Below are 24,964 nucleotides of genomic sequence, written 5' to 3'. Positions count from 1 at the left end.
TGCCTATTTCCTCTTCATTTATTTGGACTCTGTGTTTCCAGGTTGTCCCTTCATTTGCACAGTGTTTCTCTGCCTTTGCATTTCTCTTTTTTTAACTTATTGTGTTTGAGGTCTTCTTTCCCCAGACCTCAAGGTTGAATTCTCTCTTCCTTTTGGTTTCTGCCCTCTGTGGGTAAGGTTGGTCCTGTGGTTTGTGAAAGCTTCATGTAGGGTGCGACTTGTGCTTGTGTTTGGGTTGGAGGAGGCAATTTTTTTCCCCCCTCTGGTGGGCAGGGCTGTGTGAGGTGGTAATCCTGTCTGCTGATTGTTTGGTTTATATTTTTGTCTTCTTGGTTTTTTGGATAAGGCCTCCTGCACAGGATGTTGCTGGAAGTTGGGTGATGCCGGGTCTTGTATACAGGTGGTTGTCTTTGTGGGAGTTCTCACTAATTAATACTCCCTAGGGTTAGGAGTTCTCTGGTAGCCCAAGGTCTTTGAGTCAGCACTCCCACTCCAAAGGCTCAGGGCTTGATCTCTGGCCGGAGAATGGAGATTCCACAGATGATTTGTTATGGCATTAAATGGGATTAAATCAAACACCCGAAAACAAGAAAGAAAAGAGGCGCCCCAGACAAATGGCAATACAAAATCAAGCAAATAGTAACTAAAATAATGGAATATACACACATACATATACATCCATAAACAAAACCAAAACAGTCCAAAAAAAAAAAAAAATGAAGTACAATAGACTGACCCAGTGTGCAAAGGAATCAAAATGGATACCAAAATGGTATCAACCAGTTAAAAACTAACTAGAGCACAAACTAGAAAACAAAACTAAACCAAGGTGCCAACTGGGAAATAAAGCAACCAAAACAAAACAAACAATATTGTTTGTAGATTTTTTGATGATAGTCATTCTGACCAGTGTGAGATGATATCTCATTGTGATTTTGGTTTGCACTTCTCTAATAATGAGTGATGCTGAGCATCTTTTCATGTGTTTATTACTCATAATAAACGTCTTCCTTGGAGAAACATCTGTTTAGGTCTTTTGCCCACTTTTTGATTGGGTTGTTTGTTTTAGCACTGAGCTGCAAGAACTGCTTGTATATTTTGGAGATTAATTCTTTGTCAGTTGTTTCATTTGCTATTATTTTCTCCCATTCTGAGGGCTGTCATCACTTTGCTTAAAGTTTCCTTTGCTGTGCAAAAGCATTTAATTAGGTCCCATTTGTTTATTTTTGCTTTTATTTCCATTATTGTGGAAGGTGGGTCATAGAGGATCTTGGCTGTGATTTATGTCAGAGAGGGTTCTGCCTATGTTTTCCTCTAAGAGTTACAGTTTCTGGTCTTACATTTAGGTGTTTAATCCATTTTGAGTTTATTTTTGTTTATGGTGTTAGAAAGTGTTCTAGTTTCATTCTTTTACACATAGTTAATCAGCTTTCCCAGCACCACTTGTTGAAGAGACTATCTTTTCTCCACTGTATATCTGCTAACATCTTAAGCATACTCACCACAGGGAGGAAAAAGGAGATGCCTAAGTTGACTATGTAAGGTAATGGATGTGTTAATTATTATGATCTTGCTAATTATTCTATAATATACATGTATATCAAATCATCACATCATCACACCATACACTTTAAATTATATTTGTCAATTATTCCTCAATAAAGTTAAAAAAAACAAAAAAGTATATCAGTCAACTGCATATCTAAAAAGAAAAGGTTTAACTGAGGCATTAAGCTAAAAACCCTGATTTCTAATGCAGTTATAGCATATTTTCATGCTGCCCCAATAATAAAGAGTATTTTATTTTCTTTTAAAAGGAAATAAAACATTAATCTTGAAAGATTATATAAATATATGTAGTAAAAATCCACTGGGGAAATTAAGAATAAAATTTTTTAAGTTTTTATTTCCATTGTTTCAAGTAATAGATTTTCAAGTGAAAGTAACCAAACCATATCTTTATTTCACTGACCCTTTTTCATGCCACAATAATTTAATGCTACATACTAAATCTCTCAGGCTAACCAATTAATCTGGTGTGAATTATAGTGCACTTTTCATAATTAATACATGTATATGCATATCAATAATAAAACAAAACTCAAATTTCATATGATGGTAACCAAACATAGTATTTATTTGGATGGCTTATTTTAAAATAGTAAACTTTTCATTTTTATTTACCATAAAACCTTTTCTTATATATCTTTTCACCTAATGATAAATTTTCAACAATATGTCTATTATCCATATGTCATAAGTTGACCTATAATAAGGTAATACATATATAATACACATATGTATATATACATATATAAAATATGTATATTTTATATACATAAAATATATTTATATAAATACATATATAAAAATATGGCCTTTGGAGTCAGGAAATTCTGTTTCAAGTTTGACTACACCACTTGTTAGCCATGTAATTCAAAGTAAATAACTTTATATTTTTGAGTATCAGCTTCCTTACTTACAAGTGAGTTATAATATCTCAGAAGGCTTATGTATGTTAAATGAAACAAATTATGTAAATCTATCGTATCTTACAGGGTATGGTTAAACAATAAGTAACAAAATGATTATTATTTTTCCCTTAATGTTCTTGTTGCTATTGCTAAAATTTTAAATGTAAAATATTTTTATTAATCTTAAAATCTCACTTTATGAAGATTATTTTATTCTCTTTCTTCCCTCCTTTAAAATTCCTTTGGTTCTTCCTCTGTCTTTCTTTTCTTCTTCTAGAGCTCCTGTAATGCATATTTTGATCTGTGGTATCCCATAAATCCATTAGGCTATCTTCACTTACTTCATTCTTTTTACTTTTATTCCTCTGATGGAATCATTTCCAATGATGAGTATTCAAATTCTCTGATCCTTTCTTCTACTTTAGTCTGATGTTGAAGTATTCTAGGAAATTTTTTCAGTTCAGTTACTGTGTTCTTTAGCTTCATGCTTTCTATTTGGAACTTTAGTATTATCTATATCTTTGTTGAAATTCTCACTTGGTTCATGCAACGTTTTCTTGATTTTGGTAAAAATCTTTATGACAGTTACTTTGAAATATCTGTCAGATAAATCATATAATTCCATTTCATCAGAGTCAGTTTCTGGTAGTATACTAGGTGCTAGAGAACAAAAATTAATAAGAAACCATCACTGACTTCAAGGAATTTTCAGTGATAAGGAAAAAGAGATTATTAAATGACTGCAATGCAATAAAAACTATCATGGAAAAGGCCTGTAAGTCATAGGAAAGGTGCCTGCAAACATATGGGTAGAGATAGTCAAATCCGCCTAGAGGTACTGTTTCTCAGAGAAAGAAATACTGCCCTGAGTCTAAATTAACATTTTACCAAGTAAACAAAGAATCTGGGACAAAGAGAAAATAGCATCCACAAAAGTATGAAGGCTTGAGAGAAGTTGAACTAGGACAACTAAGTCAGACTAGAGAAGTTAGACTAGAAATTGGATAACTGGTTGGACTATTTGGTGGGCTAGATAATAGTGAGCAATTAGACATGGCTTTTTCATCAAACCTATCAGAAAACTAATCTTTCCACAAACTTCTGTTGTTCAAATTACTTCATTCAACAAATAAATACAGAATTAATTTTTGCTTAATTTTGTAAGCACTCTGCCTGGTTCAGTAAGAGGACATGGATTAACCATACTCAGATTCTACCCAGAAGCAGATTATAGTCTAGAAGAAAAGAGCAACAGAAACTTTTAAAAATTGTAAAAAATGTCAGGTGTCTCTCAAGAGAGAAAATTATTATTTTCCCAGGGAAAATAATACTTAAATGGAAGGGCATATGGAAAGAAAACATATCAGGAATTCATAGGAGAGTTCATATTTGACCTATAGACCTTATTTCTCATAAGAAACACAGATTAGTTATCCACCAGCTTAGGAACAGGCAATGTGCATATTACATATTACATATTTTACATATTACAATGTGCACCTTACATATTACACAACTCTGAAAGAAAGAAAATGGAAGCCTATCTGAAGGCAATAAACTTCATTCACATGAACTCAGCCCTCCATATCCATGGGTTCCACATCCCCAGATTCAATGAACCAAGAATCAAAAAAATTTTTTTTTCAATTCCAAGGTGCAAGAAGGCAAAACTTAAATGTGCCACTTGCTGGTAACTACTTACATAGCATTTACATTGCATAATATATTATAAGTAATCTGAGACAATGAAGTATACAGGAGGATGTGCATAGGTTACACACAAATATTACATCATGTCATACGAAGGACTTGTGTATCTGTGGATTTTGGCATCCACACGGGTCCTAGAACCAGTCCTACCCAGGCACCAAAAATAGCTGTACAAGATTCAAAGAAAGTACAATATGTTGTTCCCAATTATGTTGACAGTGTTCAAGTCTAACTGAAAAGACAACACTACAATACTGTGTTATGGATTAAATTACATCACCCCAAAATTTGTATACTGATGTCTTAACCCTGTGACTCTACTAAGAAACAGGTTTCCTATAGAAGTAATCATGTTAAAATCAGGTCATTAGAGTAGGCCCTAGTCCAATATGACTGATATCCTTATAAAAAGGGAATATTTAGAGACAGACATGTAACACACAGAGAATGCCTGTGAAACCGAAGACAGAAATCAGGATGGTATTTCTACAGACCAAGGAACACCAAAGACTGCTAGCAAACTACAGAAAGCTAGAGGAGAGGCACCGAACAGATTCTTCTTCACAACATTTAGAAGGAACCAACCCTGTCAACACATCAGTCTCAGACTTCTGTCCTCCAGAACTCTGAAACATTAAATTTCTGCTTTTTTAATCAATCAGTTTATGGTTCTTTATAAAGGCAGCCCTAAAATACTATAACATAGGATAAACAAAGGGGAAAACCCTGCATAAACAATTTTTCAACTGTTGGTATAAACAGCCATGGTTCTTATGGTTCAGAGAACTTTTCATAAACCAGAATGTCCCTTCAATTATGCATACCCACACACGTGCAAGCACAATATTCAAAACCCAAAATAATCAACAATTATTTTTTAAACAAAATTATGTTTCTCATTAATATTTTCAACATATTCTGAATACACACTATATGCTTACATTCCATTCAGAGTGTGAGGCTCAAGGAAGTTAACAAGATTCAGTTACTAATGGGATGAGAGTTCACAATCAAGCCGAGTCCCCTATCAGAATTCTCATAGCATTTGCTGTGTATGAAGTATATTACTTTTTCTGTTTGATTCAACTGAATCCATTCTTTAACTTTTTTTTACAGAGAAGCCTCCTCTCAGAATGACTAAGAACCATATAGTAGATATTCAATATCAATCATTCATCAAGTAGTCAAATTATACTAGTTTTTCCCAAAATAAATAATACCTAGATAAGTATTTGATAAAATATAAAGTCCTCTATAAATGTTAATTAGTACTATCATTATTCTTCTAATCATTTATGACAACAAAAACACTTATTGTGTTTCATTTTAAGTATTTCCAAGTTAATTTATTCAAATTTGATTTTTCCCTCACAACTTATTTCATTATGGTAAAAAAAAATTAAAAGGTTGAATCACACTAAATGGTCATATGGAGTAAGATTCTAAAAAGAACCTCACCAGACAACCTCAAAAGAAAAGGTCTTTGGTACACTCACCACTTTCAAAGCAAGCATCAAAGATAAGATGTCCTTTCTTGGGCTGTCCACAGTATCCAGTTGGAAGCACCAGATATTTGCTCACATTCCCTCCGATGGCATCATCATTTCCCATGTCACTGCCTATTGTTCAAAAAAATTGGTTCTTGTTAAGCAGAAATCAAAATGCATTTAGTAACACAAGTCCAGCAAAAATTTTATTATTATATTCCCCCTGTAATGTAGTGCTTATCCAGGCACTAAAGAAATTAACCACATATTGTGATGAAGTAGAAAGAGAATAGATTTTTAAATCAGAAAGATATGGCCTCAAATCTCATCTCTACTACATATTAATTCTCCGTGACACCTTAATCATTTTGAGCCTCAGGTTCTCTCATCCATAAAAAGGAATGATAAAATCCATATTTCAAAACTTTGTTATGAGAATTAGATATGAAAAATATCTCATATAACCAATGAAATACAAAAGACATTCATTAAATTTCATCAATTATGTAAATAAATGGTAACATTTAACTTGTAACAAATAGCTATTTTATTGTGAATAAAGCAACAGTTCTATAACTAGTATTATAAATACCTAATATACCAATACTGGAAATAACTTGAGAAACACTGACTTAGTATAAAAGCTATATTTCCTAATAGGAACTTAAATTTTTTTAAGTTTTAGAAGTTTCACTTCCATTTAGAATGTAGAATGCTGGAAAGATCATCTTTTCCATCTTAATAGAAAAATCCCAGTAAAGAACAAAAACATAACTTATAAAAATCTATGGTAACTGAAATCCTATTATCCAAGAAAAGTCAGGCTGTACCCAAAAGGGATGAGAAGCAAGCACTGACCCCTCTATGTCAGAGCACAGGAGAAAGAAATGCTGGGTCCCATACAAATGACTAAAAAGAAGTTAATTTTTAAAAAATGATTAAAGGTCAAGTTTGGGGAAGAAGAGAGAGTAGAAGCCCTGGGAGTCACAGGCACGAAAGGAAGTTCGCAGCACTGGCAGACTCTCCTACACAGGCCTTCATCAAGTGTTTAGGAGAAAGATCAGAAGCAAGGCAGAAGACTAGAAAATGCCTTTCTCTGTGACGCAGACCCGCAAAGGGAGAAAGGCCCCACGAATATCATTTTCCCTACGGAAAAAAGGGCCTAAGTCACCGGGGAAGAACAACAAACTCTGTAACCCCAGTGCACAAGGGAGACTCATTGTAAGAGGAGAAGTATTAAAAGGAAAAAATTCTCCACATTTAAGGGAAGAGCAGCAAACCATCCTGGGACTAAGACAATATATCAACATTATTCATGGCTCAAACCTTGGAGGAGGAGTAAAAATCGTTCTCTCACAAAGCATATCAAAGATTCAAGGCAGAATTAAAAGTAGAGAATGAAACTCAACCGACCTTAATACCTGACTAAGACAGAAGTCACTCACCTAGCCAGACATCCTGGACTGTGAAATCAAGTGGGCCTTAGGAAGCATTACTAAGAATAAAGCTAGTAAAGGTGATGGAATTCCAGCTGAGCTACTTCAAATCCTAAAAGATAATGCGGTTAAGGTGCTGCATTCAATATGCCAGCAACGTTGGAAAACTCAGCAGTGGTCACAGGACTGGAAATGGTTCATTTTCATTCCAATCCCAAATAAAGGCAATGTCAAAAAATGTTCAAACTACTGTAAAGTTGTACTCATTTCATATGCTATCAAGAATATGCTCAAAATCCTTCAAGCTAGGCTTCAGCTTTACATGAAATGAGGACTTTCAGATGTACAAGCTGGATTTAGAAAAGGCAGAGAAACTAGAAATCAAATTACCAACATCTGCTAGATCATTTAAAAAGCCAGGGAATACCCCCCCTCAAAGAAAAAAGCATTTATTTCTGTTTCATTGACAACCTAAAGCCACTGACTGTGTGGATCACAACAAACTGTAGGAAATTCTTAAAGAGATGGGAATACCAGACCACCTGACCTGCCTCTTGAGAAACCTGATGCAGATCAAGAAGCAACAGTTAGAACTGGACATGGAACAATGGATTGGTTCAAAGCTGGGGAAAGAGTACATCAAGGCTGTACACTGTCACCCTGCTTATTTGACTTATATGCAGAGTACATCATGTGAAATGCTGGGCTGGATGAATCACCAGCTGGAATAAAGACTGTAGAGAGAAATATCAACAATCTCAGATAAGTAGATGATGCCACCCTAATACCAGAAAGTGAAGAGGAACTAAAGAGTCTCTTAATGAGAGTGAAAGAGAAGAGCGAAAAGCTGGCTTAAAACTCAACATTCAAAAAACTAAGATTACAGCATCCTGTCCCATCACTTCATGGCAAATAGATGGGAAAAAAAGTTGAAACAGTGGCAGATTTTATTTTCTTGGGTTCTAAAATCACTGTGATGGTGACTGCAGCCATGAAATTAAAAGATGCTTGCTCCTTGCAAGAAAAGCTATGACAACCCTAGACAGCATATTATAAAGTAGAGACATCACTTTGCCAAAAAAGACCTGTATAGTCTAAGCTATGGTTTTTCCAGTAGTCATGTACAGATGTGAGAGTTGAACCATAAAGAAGGCTGAGCACTGAAGAAACAGATGCTTTTGAATTGTGGGGCTGGAGAAGACACTTGAGAGTTCCTTGGACACCAAGGAGATCCAACCAGTCAATCCTAAAGGAAATCAACCCTAAATATGCACTGGAAAGACTGCAACTGAAGCCAAAGCTCCACTGTTTTGGCCACCTGATGCAAAAAGCTGACTCACTGGAAAAGACCCTGATGCTAGGAAAGATTGAGGGCAGGAGGAGAAGAGGTCAACAGAAGATGAGATGGTTGGGTGGCAAAACTCAATGGACATGAGCTTAAGCAAATTCCAGGAGACAGTGAAGGACAAGAAAACCTGGCATGCTGCAATCCATGGGGTTGCAAAGAGTCAGACACAACCTAGCGACTGAACAACAATGGTATATAGGTATAGATATATATACAATGAAATATTATTCAGCCATAGAAAGGAATGAAATTCTAAGACAAGATACAATATGTATGAACCTTGAAAACATTATGTAAAATGATATAAACCAGACAAGGACAAATACTGTATGATTCCCACTTATATACCTAGAATAGGCAAACTGTTAGAGAAAGAAAGTAAAATAGAGGTTACCAGGACCTGGACAAGGAAGGAATGGGAGTTATTATTTAACAGTTAGAAAGAGTTTCTGTTTGAGATGATGAACAGGTTCTAGAAAAGGTTAGTGGTGGTGGTTACACAATAGTGTGAATGTACTTAATGCCACTGAATTGTACAATTAAATGATTAAAATATTAATTGTTAGAAAAACAAAAATCAGTGGTTGTCAGGGACTACAGATAAGAAGAGGAGTTGACCACAATTTAGTCAATCAGATTGTACAATGAAATGTATAATACAACCAAAACTCTGAAATCTTCTTTGACCCCTGACTGTCTCAGCAGTTATAAATACATTCCTTTCATTTGCCAGAGTGGTAAATAGGCAGCATGTGTGGTTAGGGGTGGATGTGTACCACAGTGACTTGAAAACTCTTCCTGGAAATTCCTTAAGGTACTTACAGAGATAGAGAGGAAAGCACTTACTAATATGACAACTACTAGCCATGAGAGAGTAACTAAGATTAGATCCATAATCCCATCATCAGTTCACTTCAGTCGCTTAGTCGTACCTGACTCTTTGCGACCCCATGAATCTCAGCACGCCAGGCCTCCCTGCCCATCACAAACGCCCGGAGCCTACTCAGACTCATGCCCATCGAATTGGTGATGCCATCCAGCCATCTCCTCCTCTGTCTTCCCCTTCTCCTCCTGCCCCCAATCCCTCCCCGCATCAGGGTCTTTTCCAATGAGTCAACTCTTCATATGACCTGGCCAAAGTACTGGAGTTTCAGCTTCAGCATCAGTCCTTCCAATGAACACCCAGGACTGATCTCCTTTAGGATGGACTGGTTGGATCTCTTTGCAGTCCAAGGGACTCTCAAAGTATTCTCCAACACCACAGTTCAAAAGCATCAATTCTTTGGCACTCAGTTTGCTTCCCAGTCCAACTCTCACATCTATACATGACTACTGGAAAAACCATAGCCTTGACTAGATGGACCTTTGTTGGCAAAGTAATGTCTCTCTGCTTTTTAATATGCTATCTAGGTTGGTCATAACTTTCCTTCCAAGGAGTAAGCGTCTTTTAATTTCATGGCTGCAATCACCATCTGCAGTGATTTTGGAGCCCAAAAAAATGAAGTCTGACAGTGTTTCCACTGTTTCCCCATCTATTTCCCATGAAGTGATGGGACCAGATGCCATGACCTTAGTTTTCTGAATGTTAAGCTTTAAGCCAATTTTTTCACTCTCCTCTTTCACTTTCATCAAGAGGCTTTTTAGTTCCTCTTCACTTTCTGCCATAAGTGAATCCCATTACAAACAGCTAGAAAACTGGACAAATACATACAAAACAACTCTTCTCAGAGTTAAATAATAAGCAGTGCCAAACTGAGACACCTGAAAAAGGGGGAAAAATTAGGTGAGCCGCAGCTGAGAGGAGCTACCCCATGCCCGAGGTTGGGGGCAGCGGCCGAGAGGAGCAACCCCGCATCCAAGGAGCGGCGGCTGTGAGGGCACAGGAGGGCTGAGAAGAGCTACTCCACGTTCAAGGTCAGGAGGAATGGCCATGAGAAGATACCCCCCGACCAAGGTAAGAGAAACCCAAGTAAGATGGTAGGTGTTGCGAGAGGTCATCAGAGGGCAGAACACTGAAACCATAATCACAGAAAACTAGTCAATCTGATCACATGGACCACAGCCTTGTCTAACTCGATGAAACTAAGCCATGCCGTGTGGGGCCACCCAAGACGGACGGGTCATGGTGGAGACGTCTGACAGAATGTGGTCCACTGGAGAAGGGAATGGAAAACCACTTCAGTGTTCTTGCCGTGAGAACCCCACAAACAACAGGAAAAGGCAAAATGATAGGATACTGAAAGAGGGACTCACCAGGTTGGTAGGTGCCCAATATGCTACTGGAGATCAGGGGAGAAATAACAACCTCCTTTTAATATCTTCTGCTTCTGTTAGGTCCATACCAGTTCTGTCCTTTATCAAGCTTCTCTTTGCATGAAATGTTCCCTTGGTATCTCTAATTTTCTTGAAGAGATCTGTAGTCTTTCCCATTCTGTTGTTTTCCTCTGTTTCTTTGTATTGATCATGGACGAAGGCTTGCTTATGTCTCCTTGCTATTCTTTGGAACTCTGCATTCAAATGGAATATCTTTGCTTTTCTCCTTTGCTTTTCGCTTCTCTTCTTTTCACAGCTATTTGTAAGGCCTCCTCAGACAGCCATTTTGCTTTATTGCATTTCTTTTCCATGGGGATGGCCTTGATCCCTGTCTCCTGTACAATGTCACGAACCTCTGTCCATAGTTCATCAGACATTCTGTCTCGCAGATCTAGTCCCTTAAATCTATTTCTCACTTCCACTGTATAATCATAAGAGATTTGATTTAGGTCATACCTGAATGGTCTAATGGTTTTCCGTACTTTCTTCAATTTAAGTCTGAATTTGGCAATAAGGAGTTCATGATCTGAGCCACAGTCAGCTCCCGGTCTTGTTTTTGCTGACTGTATAGAGCTTCTCCATCTTTGGCTGCAAGTAATATAATCAATCTGATTTTGGTGTTGGCCATCTGGTGATGTCCATATGTAGAGTCTTCTCTTTTGTTGTTGGAAGAGGGTGTTTGCTATGACCATTGTGTTCTCTTGGCAAAACTCTATTAGCCTTTGCCCTGCTTCGTTCTGTACTCCAAGGCCAGATTTGCCTGTTACTCCAGGTTTTGACTTCCTACTTTTGCATTCCAGTCACCTATAATGAAAAGGACATCTTTTTTGGGTCTAGCTCTGAAAGGTCTTGTAGGTCTTCATAGAACCATTCAACTTCACCTTCTTCAGTGTTACTGGTCGGGGCATAGGTTTGGATTACCGTGATATTGAATGGTTTGCCTTGGAAACGAACAGAGATCATTCTGTCATTTTTGAGATTGCATCCAAGTACTGCATTTCAGACTCTTTTGTTGACCATGATGGCTACTCCATTTCTTCTAAGGGATTCTTGCCCACAGTAGTTGATATAGTGGTCATCTGAGTTAAATTCTAGTCCATTTTAGTTCGCTGATTCCTACAATGTCAACGTTCGTTCACTCTTGCCATCTCCTGTTTAACCACTTCCGATTTGCCTTGATTCATGGACCTAACATTCCAGGTTCCTATGCAATATTGTTCTTTACAGCATTGGACCTTGCTACTATCACCAGTCACATCCACAACTGGGTATTGTTTTTGCTTTGGTTCCATCCCTTCATTCTTTCTGGAATGAATACACAGAAGAACTGTACAAAGAAGATCTTCACGACCAGATAATCACGATGGTGTGATCACTCACCTAGAGCCAGACATCCTGGAATGTGAAGTCAAGTGGGCCTTAGAAAGCATCACTAGGAACAAATCTAGTGGAGGTGATGGAATTCCAGTTGAGCTATTTCAAATCCTGAAAGATGATGCTGTGAAACTGCTGCACTCAATATGCCAGCAAATTTGGAAAACTCAGCAGTGGCCACAGGACTGGAAAAGGTCAATTTTCATTCCAATCCCCAAGAAAGGCAATCCCAAAGAATGCTCAAACTACCACACAATTGCACTCATCTCACACGCTAGTAAAGTAATGCTCAAAATTCTCCAAGCCAGGCTTCAGCAATACATGAACCGTGAACTTCCAGATGTTCAAGCTGATTTTAGAAAAGGCAGAGGAACCAGAGATCAAATGCCAACATCTTCTGGATCAGCGAAAAAGCAAGAGAGTTCCAGAAAAACATCTATTTCTCCTTTATTGACTATGCCAAAGCCTTTGACTGTGTGGATCACAATAAACTGTGGAAAATACTGAAACGGATAGGAATACCAGACCACCTGACCTGCCTCTTGAGAAACCTGTATGCAGGTCAAGAAAGCAACAGTTAGAACTAGACATGGAACAACAGACTGGATCCAAATAGGAAAAAGAGTAGTACGTCAAGACTATATATTGTCACCCTGCTTATTTAACTTATATGGAGAGTATATCATGAGAAACACTGGGCTGGAAGAAGCACAAGCTGGAATCAAGATTGCTGGGAGAAATAGCAATAACCTCAGATATGCAGATGACACCACCCTTATGGCAGAAAGTGAAGAGGAACTAAAAAGCCTCTTGATGAAAGTGAAAGAGGAGAGTGAAAAAGTTGGCTTAAAGCTTAACATTCAGAAAACTAAGATCATGGCATCTGGTCCCATCACTTCATGGGAAATAGATGGGGAAACAGTGGAAACACTGTCAGACTTCATTTTTTGGGGCTCCAAAATCACTGCAGATGGTGATTGCAGCCATGAAATTAAAAGACGCTTACTCCTTGGAAGGAAAGTTATGACCAACCTAGATAGCATATTAAAAAGCAGAGACATTACTTTGCCAACAAAGGTCCGTCTAGTCAATGGCTATGGTTTTTCCAGTAGTCATGTATAGATGTGAGAGTTGGACTGTGAAGCAAGCTGAGTGCCAAAGAATTGATGCTTTTGAACTGTGGTGTTGGAGAATACTTTGAGAGTCCCTTGGACTGCAAAGAGATCCAACCAGTCCATCCTAAAGGAGATCAGTCCTGGGTGTTCATTGGAAGGACTGATGCTGAAGCTGAAACTCCAGTACTTTGGCCAGGTCATATGAAGAGTTGACTCATTGGAAAAGACCCTGATGCGGGGAGGGATTGGGGGCAGGAGGAGAAGGGGATGACAGAGGATGAGATGGTTGGAGGGCATCACCAATTCGATGGGCATGAGTCTGAGTAGGCTCCGGGCGTTTGTGATGGGCAGGGAGGCCTGGCGTGCTGCGATTCATGGGGTCGCAGAGAGTCGGACAGGACTGAGCAACTGAACTGAACTGACTGAACAATAATACTAGCTTTTAGATTAGTGCTACTTTCTGATCTATTGTACAGGAAGAAGAGGGTTCCCAAGCACAGCAGGGTGGTTTACTATGTTGAAAAGACAGAAGTAAGAATTTGGAGAGGGATGAGGCAAGTTTGGTCAGACTACTGAAGAGGAGACTGCTGAGAGAGTCCGAGCATCAAATGTGTGCAGCAACCTGCTTAAGACTGTCCGAATGCTGAGCCATACAGAATAATATGAAGTCTATATTACAAACACTATATTATGAATATAGACCAGTTCCATGAGACCAGTCAAAGAGTGACCAGGACGTTGTAAATTCCAAAGGCACAGTGCTGGGAAACATTCAACATGCAACCATCCACAGTGGAGAATCCATGCCGAAAATTATAGGAGATTAAGTAGAGATTCCAGAAAGGTACTGGCCATGGACAACTGGAAAATGAGATTTGAAACACCATACCACTGACAATACCATCAAAAACACAAAATAATAAGGCTTAAATTAACACATTATATATAAGAACTGTATATTGAAAAATAAAAAAATAAAAATTGCCTATACATATTAAGGAAGACCCAATTAAATAGCAAGATATATCATGTTCATGGATTGGAGAATTCATTATTAAAGTGACAGCTTTCCAAAAACTGAACTCTACATTAAATGTAATACCAATCAAAATCTCAGCAGGACTTATTCCTAGAAATCAACAAACTACTCTAAAGTTTATATGGAAACTCAAAGGACCTGAAATACTGAATACAATTATGAAAAATAAGAGTCGAAGAACTTACATGATAACAAGACTTACAGGAAAGTCATATAAATAAGTGGATCAGATTACATGGTGAAGAAATACATCCATATATATATGGTCAATTAAGTGTGAACAAAGGTGCAATGATACTTTAATATAGAAAAAACAACTTGTAAAACAAATAGTGCTTGAAGAACTCAACAACTTTTCAGGAAAAAAATGAACCTCATATGTATGTGATGATGGTGGGTTTATATTATATATTTTCCAAACTCACAAATTGCATAGGTAAAATAGGTACATTTTGTTATGGGTAAACATATCTCAAAACAATTATTTTTAAATGTTAAAAAGTGAAAGAGCAAGAATTGATTTTCATATCACAGAATTAATCCATATATATATACAATATGTATGGATGGAGATGTTATACAAATACACATTTATATAGAGATGTTTTATAAATATATAAAGTAAAATTATCCTATGACTAATATCTCTCAAACCCAATTCTCAGTCCCTGGATGAAAATATTCTTAACCACTTCAGTTTTTAATTTCTTAGATGTTACTCTACAGAATATCTTTATTTTTCTACTATCTTAGTTTATCAACATCAAATGGTATCTATTGAAATTCTTATATGAAATATAGGGAAATAGTTTATGTACATGATTATCCCCTCCTTTTTTTAACAACTTTTGTTAGTTTTATTCTTATTTTAATTATTCATTTGAGGTGGTTATCATTGTGAGCAGTATTTTAGAAATTTGTTAAGGCATTTTTGTTTGTTTTCATAAGGATGAAAGACCACTGATGGCACTTGAGTAGTAGAGACGAGGAATGCTAGATGTAGTACAAAGTAGAGAAAAGTCCAGTATGACTTCCAGGTGTCAGATATACTCATATATTCATGCACACAGATTTGTTCTTGTTCAATCACTCAGTCATATCCAACTCTTTATGACCCCATGGAATGCAGCAGGCCAGGCTTCCCTGTCCTTTACCAGATCCCGGAGCTTGCTCAAACTAATGTCCATTGAGTTGGTGATGTCATCCAACCATCTCATCCTCTGTCATCCCCTTCTCCTCCTGCCTTCAACCTTTCCCAGCATCAGAGTCTTTTCCAGTGAGTAGGTTCTTCTCATCAGATGGCCAAAGGATTGAAGCTACAGCTTCAGCATCAGTCCTTCCAATGAATATTCAGGCCTGATTTCCGTCAGGATTGACTAGTTGGATCTCCTTGCAGTCCAAGGGACTCTCAAGAGTCTTCTCCAACACCACAGTTAAAAAGCATCAGTTCTTCAATGCCCAGCCTTCTTTATGGTCCAACTCTCACATCCATACATGACTACTGGAAAAACCATAGCTTAGAATATACAGATCTTTGTCATCAAAGTAATGTCTCTGCTTTTTCACATGCTGTCTAGGTTTTTCATAGCTTTTGTTTCAAGGACCAAGTGTCTTTTAATTTCATGGCTGGAGTCACCATCTACAGTGATTTTGGAGCCCAAAAGTCTGTCACTAATTCCATTGTTTCCCCATCGATTTGCCATGAAGTAATGGGACCGGATGCCATGATCTTTGTTTTTTGAATGTTAATATTTAAGGCAGCATTTTCACTCTTCTAATGCACCTTCATCAAGAGGCTTGTTAGTTCCCATTCACTTTCTACCATAACAGTGGTGTCATTTGTTTATCTAAGGTTATTGATATTTCTCCCAGCAATCTTGATTCCAGCTTGTGCTTCATCCAGCCCAGCATTTCGTATGATGTACTCTGCCCAGAAGTTAAATGAACAGGATGAGAATATACAGCCATGATATTCTCCTTTCTCAATTTGGATCCCGTCTGTTGTTCCATGTCCAGTTCTAACTGTTGCTTTCTTGATCTGCATACAGGTTTCTCAGGAGGCACGTGAGATGATCTGGTATTCCCATCTCTTTAAGAATTTTCCACACTTTGTTGTGATCCACACAGTCAAAGGCTTTGGTGTAGTCAAAAAGCAGAAGTAGATGTTTTTCTGAATTCTCTTGCTTTTTGTATGCTCCAACAGATATTGGCAATTTGGTCTCTGGTTCCTCTGCCTTTTCTAAATCCAGCTTGAACATCTGGAAGTTCTCGGTTCACATACTGTTGAAGCCTAGCTTGGAGAAAGCATTACTTTGCTAGTGTGTGAGATGAGTGCAATTGGGCAGTAGTTTGAACATTCTTTGGCATTGACTTTCTTTGGGACTGGAATGAAAACTGACCTTTCCAGTCCTGTGCCCACTGCTGAGTTTTCCATATTTGCTGCCATAGTGACTGCAGCACTTTCACAGCATCATCTTTTAGGATTTGAAATAGCTCAACTGGAATTCCATCACCTCCAATAGCTTTGATCATAGTGATGCTTTAAGGCCCACTTGACTTCACACTCCATGATGTCTGGCTCTAGGTGAGTGATCACACCATCATGGTTATCTGGGTCATTAAGATCTTTTTTGTATAGTTCTAGGTATTCTTGCCACCTCTTCTTAATATTTTCTGCTTCTGTTAGGTCCTTGCTGTTTCTGTCCTTTATTGTGCCCATCTTTGCATGAAATGTTCCCTTGGTAGCTCTAATTTTCTTGAAGAGACCTCTAGTCTTTCCCATTCTATTGTTTTCCTCTATTTCTTTGCACTGTTCAGTTAGGAAGGCTTTCTTATGTCTCCTTGCTATTCTTTGGAACTCTGCATTCAAATGGGTATATCTTTCCTTTTCTCCTTTGCCTTTCACTTCTCTTATTTTCTCAGCTATTTGTAAGGCCTCCTCAGATAACCATTTTGCCTTCTTGCATTTCTTTTTCTTGGCGATGGTTTGTTCACCTCCTCTTATACAATGTTACAAACTGCTGTCCATAGATCTTCAGGAACTCTGTCTATCAGATCCAACCGCTTGAATCTATTTGTCACTTTCACTGTATAATCATAAGGGATTTGATTCCCTTATGTACACAGATATTCCTGTATGCAAAATCTTATAATTATGTGAGCTTAGAATCTGTTTCACACATGGAAAGTATTTTGCATGGCTTTAATAAACACTGATTTTTCCAAAGATGCAACTAACATGTAAATCAAGGAAAGATTATAATTGATTTGTTTACAATTTTATCCAGAAGTATCATCATTTTGGAAAATCATGTCACCAACAGCATTATCACTCACTTTATTATGTTTTCCACATCTCTGTTTTTCCTTGTGGAGAACTACTACTCATCCTATAAAGCTCCATGAAATGTTATCTATTCTGGGAAGTCTTACCTGATTTCCCAAGCACTGACAGTGTTCCTCTACATTGCCACAACATTTTGTTTATTCCTGAAAACATATTTACCTTTTTATGACTGATTTATTATATGTTTATTTTTTGTGTCTTTTTACTCTGAGTGATTATGGTTTCTCATCAGAAGAATCTAATGTCTTTTATTTTTATCACCACTTTCTCTCTCCATCCTAGGTATGACACAATGCTTGGTGCAATGGCAGTAATCTATAAATACTGATTTACTGAAATAATTTAAGAGCTGAAATTTATTTGAATATTGGTTTTTGTTTGTCTATTGACAACACAGGGAGTATTCAGTATATTTTAAATTTATCAAAAGAACAGACAGAATCTTTACATCTATATCTTACCAAGATAAAAAGTTGTAAAATAATGAAATCAAATAGTAAAAGAAAGGGAAACACCATAAAATATGCATATACTGGCATAAAGACAGAAAGGAAGACCAGGGTAGGGGGATACTATAGTCTATGATGTTAATACAACATAATGCTTGATCATTTAAATGCACAATGTGAGAAATGCAAATTATTATTCTCAGAGAAATTATATCTCAATTATACATGTATATCAAACCATTAACAAAGAATGGCATTTACAATAGTATAAAATAATCCAAGGTAGCACAGATTAATGAAGTGACTGTTCTTATTGAATAACTTCTAATTTCTTGACCTTGTTTTAAAATACCCCTATATTTAGTGACAGAAGCATGAATTAATAATAAGAGTTTGGATCTCAAAATCACATAGAGCTGACAGTGAATCCATCTAACTCAGATATATATGCAGTAATTTAATATAACCTCTCTAAGTCTTTCACTTAGAGTTTGGTTATGTTGTTCTGAAGGGTACAGAAAAAATATGTAAATCACATAGAACATAGCATTTACTCAATAAGCAGTTGGTTATAATTATTATTATCCTCATTATCACTATTATCCTCATTATTAATAAGACACCTGTATCTTGAAAGAAATGTATTTAACTAAAGAATAAAAGATTCAACTCTATAAAGTATAATGGAGGATTCAGAAAAGGAAAGGCATAATTTAAATAGAAATTCAGAAAGTATGTCTTACCAAAAACCTACTCTTTGAAGTAAACACTGAATGTTGCAGCATCCAGTTAAATTACAGAGTATAAAACACTCTTATTATAGTGTGTAGAATATTTGTGTCCAAACATAGAGACAGAATAATACAATGGAGTTTTTCAATTTAAGGAAGTTAGAGACAAGGAGAAAATAAAATAAATTGTGGCTTATCTTTAATGAAATAAACATCTAATTCTATTAATATTATTATTTACATGCTTTTAAAACTACTACATGGATAACAAATATTTAGCAATAAAAAATATGAGCACATTTTGTAGAAGGAAAAAGATATATCTATAGAGGTACCTGATGAAATGATATTATAATTACATCTTATTTTATTCTAATAAATAGGCCTGCCAAGGCACTAGAAATAAACTTTTTGGCTACATAGAATTTTTGACATTTAAGTGGGTTATACTGATGATGGATGTGACAAAGGCTCAATTTGTTTTATTTCTACACGGAAAATTACTTTACACAAAAGTTACAAGCAATTCATATTGGTCAAAAATGAGGAAAACAGATTATTAATTAAAACTGACCTTTATATAGAACATGAATTCCACCTCTGAGGTACAAACACCTTGGAAGAGGTAACAAATTACCTCTATGTATAAGTGATATGCAGTTAAAGGGATCTGTCAAAAGTTCCATTATAAAGCAATATTTCCAAGGCTTCATAATTTTGAGAGAAAATTACACTGAAGATGAGACCTAACCCACAATTTCTGAGCCAAGAAAATAAATCAAAAATTCCTACCTGAGGGCATTTTAGGAAAGAGAACCTATTCATTTGGGTACTTTTATCTCGGTGAACTAGTACCCATTACATAACTTCTTTTGAGAAAGTTAATTCTTAGGTAGGTTGATAAGAAGTCTGGGGTCTTTGAGGAGGAGAAAGGGGTCTGGGGCTCTCGAGGAGGAGAAAAGGACAAACTTTTTTTTTTTCTACATTCCTGCATCTTAGTCACATAAAATGTTTTTTGTTTAAGCCCAGAGCTAATGATTACACAACAAAACAATTCATCTTGCTCAAGGGTAAACTTCCTTAAACTCTGTACCAATGATTATATAACAACAATGTATCCTGCTTAAGGATATGTTTCTCCTTCTTAAGAACCTTCTGACTAATCCTGTCATCTTTAGGTGTATGTTGTGGGAGTGAATTCTGCTAAGACCTTTGCAACCTTGAGATATTCTTTTGATTTATTGTTAATAACCAATTGAAAAAGTATATAGCTCTCTTGCTAAGACTAGTAACAGGGCACTCTCCATCTCCCTTCTGATGTCTATGTCAGAAGCTTTCTCTGTCCTTTTTCACTATAATAAACCTTCTGCCACACAAAAGCTCTGAGTGATCAACCCAGTCCCTAATCCCGAAGCTAAATCTTCTTCAGAGACCATGAATCCAACAGTAAGCTATCACTTCCCAACATTTTACAAAATATACGATGTTTGTTCTCATTGAAAATATACTTACAAGAGATACTTCAAGGACTCAAAAAATTTTACAAAAATGTAAAAAAAAAAATTTCCTAAATACACATAAGCTAATCCTTTCTACCCATATGTATTAATATCTACAATACAAATATGATGTCTAGATTTGTTAAGCTACAATCAATCATAGGGGCTTCCCTGGTGGCTCAGCTGGTAAAGAATCTGCCTGCAATGCGGGAGACCTGGGTTTGATCCCTGGGTTGGGAAGATCCCCTGGAGAAGGGAAAGGCTACCATTTCCAGAATTCTGGTCTGAAGAATTCCAAGGACTGTACAGTCCATGGGGTAGCAAACAGCTGGACACAATTGAGCTACTTTGGGGAAAAAAATCAACCATAGGGTATTTTAATTACTACTCATGTATTGAAGATCTACTTTTGTACCCACTCTATCTTGTGCCAAGAACTAAGGAGAATATATAAGGAAAATAAGCTGTAAATGAATCCATTACTCAATAAAAGATTAAGGGGATACTAATAACAACACTCTCAAAAAACTATCTAGTTAAGGACTATACTGAAGACAATAAGATATATAATGAAAAACAAATGTTCTATTTCTGTAAGAAAAAAAATCAGTACAGACAGCATAGTTTGGTACCATGGGATTTGGAAAAATACGATCTTAAGGCTGAATCCTTGCTTGGTCACTTTTTAAGTGTATGACCACGGATGAGGCCCAATTCAGCAAGCTATGGTCTTCTCTCTTTTCATTCTACAACCTTTCAAAAGAAATGGCTGGCCCGTTTTCTCTGAAATTGTAGTTTGCATCCAATTCCTCAACATTGTGCAGTAAATGATCTCCCTCCCCTGCTCTTATCAGGATTCTCCTGATACCTTTTCTATTTTGTATTACAGCTAACTGCATATGCCTTAAAGTCCACTTCCCAAAGTGAAGTGTGAAAGTCACTCAGTCATGTCCAACTCTTTGCAACCCCATGGACCTGAAATTCTCCATGGAATTTTGCAGGCCAGAACATTGGAGTGGGTAGCCTTTCCCTTCTCCAGGGGATCTTCCCAACCCAGGGATCAAACCCAGGTCTCCCGCATTGCAGGCAGATTCTTTACCAGCTAAACCACAAGGGAAGCCCCAACCAGTTACTTAAACACTAACTTTCCAGTTATCTGTTAGTCATAACGAAGATTACTATATACTCTTTGACTGCAATTAATAGAGACAGCTGCATTCACTGTAAAACCAAAAAATGTCTGACATAGAGCAATTTTAATAGCTATCAAATTGAAAATTCAATTGAAAAAGAATTTTCCAAAATGTAGTCTATTCTATAGCACATGGGAATGACTTTTTCATTGTTTCCTAGTCTACAGATATAGAATTATCAATTTCTTTAACAAAGTATTTCTTTTACTTCTGTGCACCTACTATGTTAGGCTTTAGTAACATTAAAAATCTTAAAACTTCCTGTCCGTCAAGGATATTAGTGGGAGAGGCAAACGAGTAAACCATAATAGTATTATGTAATAAATATTAGAAATGTGAGGTAACCTCAAGGTATCCCACAAGAGCATAAAGAAGTAACATCTAAACTTTTCTCACACAAGGCTTCCTGAACAACCTTAAAAATATATGTAAACATTAGCCAAATAAGGAAGTTACAAGAAGATACTGTATAGAGGAACAAGGTGAGAGTCTGGAAAGGGAGACAGGAAATAGATCACGGAAGGCCTTGAGCACCTAAGAAAGTTAGGTTTTATCCTGAAACAGTAAAACCCTGCCCCTGAAGGATATGAAGCAGGGCAGGGTACAGCCTAGCCTCGGGGCTCAGAGCTTAGAGCATTTTCACAGAGACAAAAGGAAAGCGCTGTCTCTGTGGTGATACTTTGAGCACAGAAGGTTAAGTGATGGTAACCTGAATGAGGTAGGTGGCGGGCTGAAGGAGCAAGGAGTCTCGGATGCAGACTTGGAGACCATTCTCACTCCACACAAACTACACTGTTTTAGGAAAGCATGATGATAAATCAGCCTTTGGAGAATTTACATATGTAATCTTGTCAAACTCTACAACTGTATTCTGGTTCCCAAATTAGACTTGTACTTCAAAATGAAATTTTAATTTACATGCTAAAAACAGAACCCTTAAAAACAACATCTGGCTGGTGTTCCTAATCTATTTCTGCCACATGCAATATTCAAAGAATACCAGCTCAGTATTCTCCAAACTATGACCTATAAAAGCTTCCTGGTGGTTCTCAAGCTCCGTTCAGCAATCACTGCGTGTCCACTGATACTATGCCTGATACTATGCTAGGTGCTAGAGATCTAGAAATTAGTAAGACATAGGATAGCCTTCAAGGAGTATAAGGGGAATTAGGAAAATAAAAAAGCATTTTACATTCTCTGATAGACAAACACAACATTGTAGAATAGAAACTTAAAGAGGTTTATAAACCCACTGTGTTGGAAAAGAATCCAGAAAGTTTTCTAGAGAAAAGGTAACCAGTGATACTTGAACTGAGTCTCAAGTAGGTGTCTATTAGGCAGCCAAGTTATGAAGCTCCAATTCTGGAAAGGACAGATTATTCTGAAATAAAAGGTCTGTAGATTTTAAAAGAACAACCTGGAGAGTTACACAGAAATCAGACTAGGGAGAAGCCTATATGTTTATTAAGAAATGGGTACCTTATCCCGTAAACAATTGAAAGTATTAATGGATCTTAAGCAGTGAAACTACAGGATGTGCTTTGTATAACAGAAAGACCCCTCTGGCAGTAGTGCGGACCATGGATCAGAAAGGAATGAGACTGCACAGAAAGCGCAGGTAGGAGGCTGCACAACAGACTACATTTGAAATGATGGGGATCTGAACTCACGTAAAAACAGTGGAGATGGAGAGTTACATGAGAATGAGGGATACCCACAGGCTTGCTGAGGAATTAGGTGATATAGCCCCATACTTCTTGTATCCCATTCTTGACAGTACATTTCTCCTATAAATAGATCAATGATAATAAGTGAATATAAGAGAAAAGCTTATAAAAATCAAGAAACAGCAACTTTCAAATATGGCAACATTAAATTCTCACATCTCCCAGAAATAATTGATTACTCAAAGAGGTTCAAAGATTGTATTCAAGACTTAGAGAAAATAAGAGCCAGAACAAGATGGCAGAAGAGAAGGATGTGGAGTTTATCTCCTCCCACAAATACATGAAAAATACATCTACATGTGGGACAATTTTCACAGAATTCCTGCTGAATGCTGGTAGAGATCTCATAATGCCAAAATTGCGAGAAAAAAATCACCACATAACCAGGACGATAAAAGAAAAAACGGAAATCAGGATGGGGCCTGCATCCCTGGGAGGGAGTTGTGAAAAAGTTCCCTCAAACTGGGAAACCTTTACATCAGCAGGGAGATCAGTTAGGACAGAAAAAGAGCTTCAGAGGATCAGAGGAGAGCAGAGCACCCAGCTCTTAGCAGTCAGAACAGAGAGACCAGCACAGAGGGTCCTGGCCACCTTCTTACATTCCCTAGACACAGGTCTGCTGGTGTGCCTGGAACAGCTGAGTGCTGAAATCCAGGCTTCAGAGGACAGACCTAGACAAAGGACTGCGGTTGGCTATGCGGAGACAACCTGAAGGGGTTGGAGTGAGGTCCAAGCCATAACCAGGGGTGTATTCAGGAAGGAGCCCGGATCCGCCATTAAAACTCCAGTGCTAATGAAAGGGGGGTGAGGCCCCAGCCTCAGCAGCCTCAGGCACAGCATGCTCACAGAGGCGCGGCTCCACCTCTTTGCCCACATTCAAAGGCAAGGCTGAAATCTGAGCCACTCCCCAGGGACAGCACATTGGAAGCAGGGCTGAAATCTGAGTGTTCCAGCAGCTACAGCTTTGAAAACTCAGTGCCTCTGGGAGTGTTTTACAGGTGCTACTGTTGTGGGACAGGTCCAACAATAGTGGCTGCCGCCTTTGCACACTGCTGGGAGCAAAGGGTCTGGTCTGACAAAGCGGCTCCCGCGGCAGACCCAGGTACAAGACTAATGGATGTCCCAAACCCTGACCTCAGCCATTTTGTGCAACCAGATTTGCACTAGAGACTTTGTGAGCACAGTGCCCAAGGGGTACCTGGGCCAACTGTCTGAATTCCCACAGCTGAGGAGGAGTCAAGGGCAATGTCAAAATCATTGTACTTTGTGAGCCCACACAACAGGTGACAGGTGACACCAGAGTGTACTTCCTGATGGACAGCTCCTGTGGAGGAGTACTCAGTGGCTCCTCTCCCAGCGGACGTACTCGAGCCCCACCTATCTCACACTGCAGTTTAGAAACAGATCTGAGTGTGTCTACTCCAAAACTGGGGAACAGGCCCTGACCCCAATAGGAATGTGACAACCACAGAGCAAAGAGAAGGACCCTCAATGTCCAGCACAGGCTCTGACCACCACAAAACCAGTTACACCCACTATTAAGAAAAGGAAAGCACATTTTTAAGAAAGACATGGCAGGTATCCATACTAAACATCCCTCACAACAAAAATGTTAGACTCACAGAGGCTACACAGGGACACTTCCACATAAAAACACCCCCCCAAGATGACAGTAGACAACTGTTTCTCCTAAACTCACACAGTCAGAGAAATATAAGTAAAA

The 24,964-nt window shown here is 37.6% G+C and overlaps 1 protein-coding gene across 1 annotated transcript in view; it reads right to left on the bottom strand.

Annotated features, from left to right (window-relative positions):
• AGBL4 (AGBL carboxypeptidase 4) overlaps window positions 1-24,964 on the bottom strand; it is a 1,430,302-nt gene that overhangs the window by 1,333,710 nt on the left and 71,628 nt on the right. The window contains exon 2 of the mRNA XM_043449387.1: window positions 5,681-5,803. Coding sequence (XP_043305322.1) covers window positions 5,681-5,803 — 123 coding nt within the window. The remainder of the gene's footprint in view (window positions 1-5,680; window positions 5,804-24,964) is intronic.

Source organism: Cervus canadensis, chromosome 2 (genome assembly GCF_019320065.1).
Source record: "Cervus canadensis isolate Bull #8, Minnesota chromosome 2, ASM1932006v1, whole genome shotgun sequence".
NCBI classification, from domain to species: Eukaryota; Metazoa; Chordata; class Mammalia; order Artiodactyla; family Cervidae; genus Cervus; species Cervus canadensis.
The sequence above is the reverse complement of the archived record's forward strand: the minus strand, read 5'-3'. Positions and strand labels throughout refer to the sequence as shown.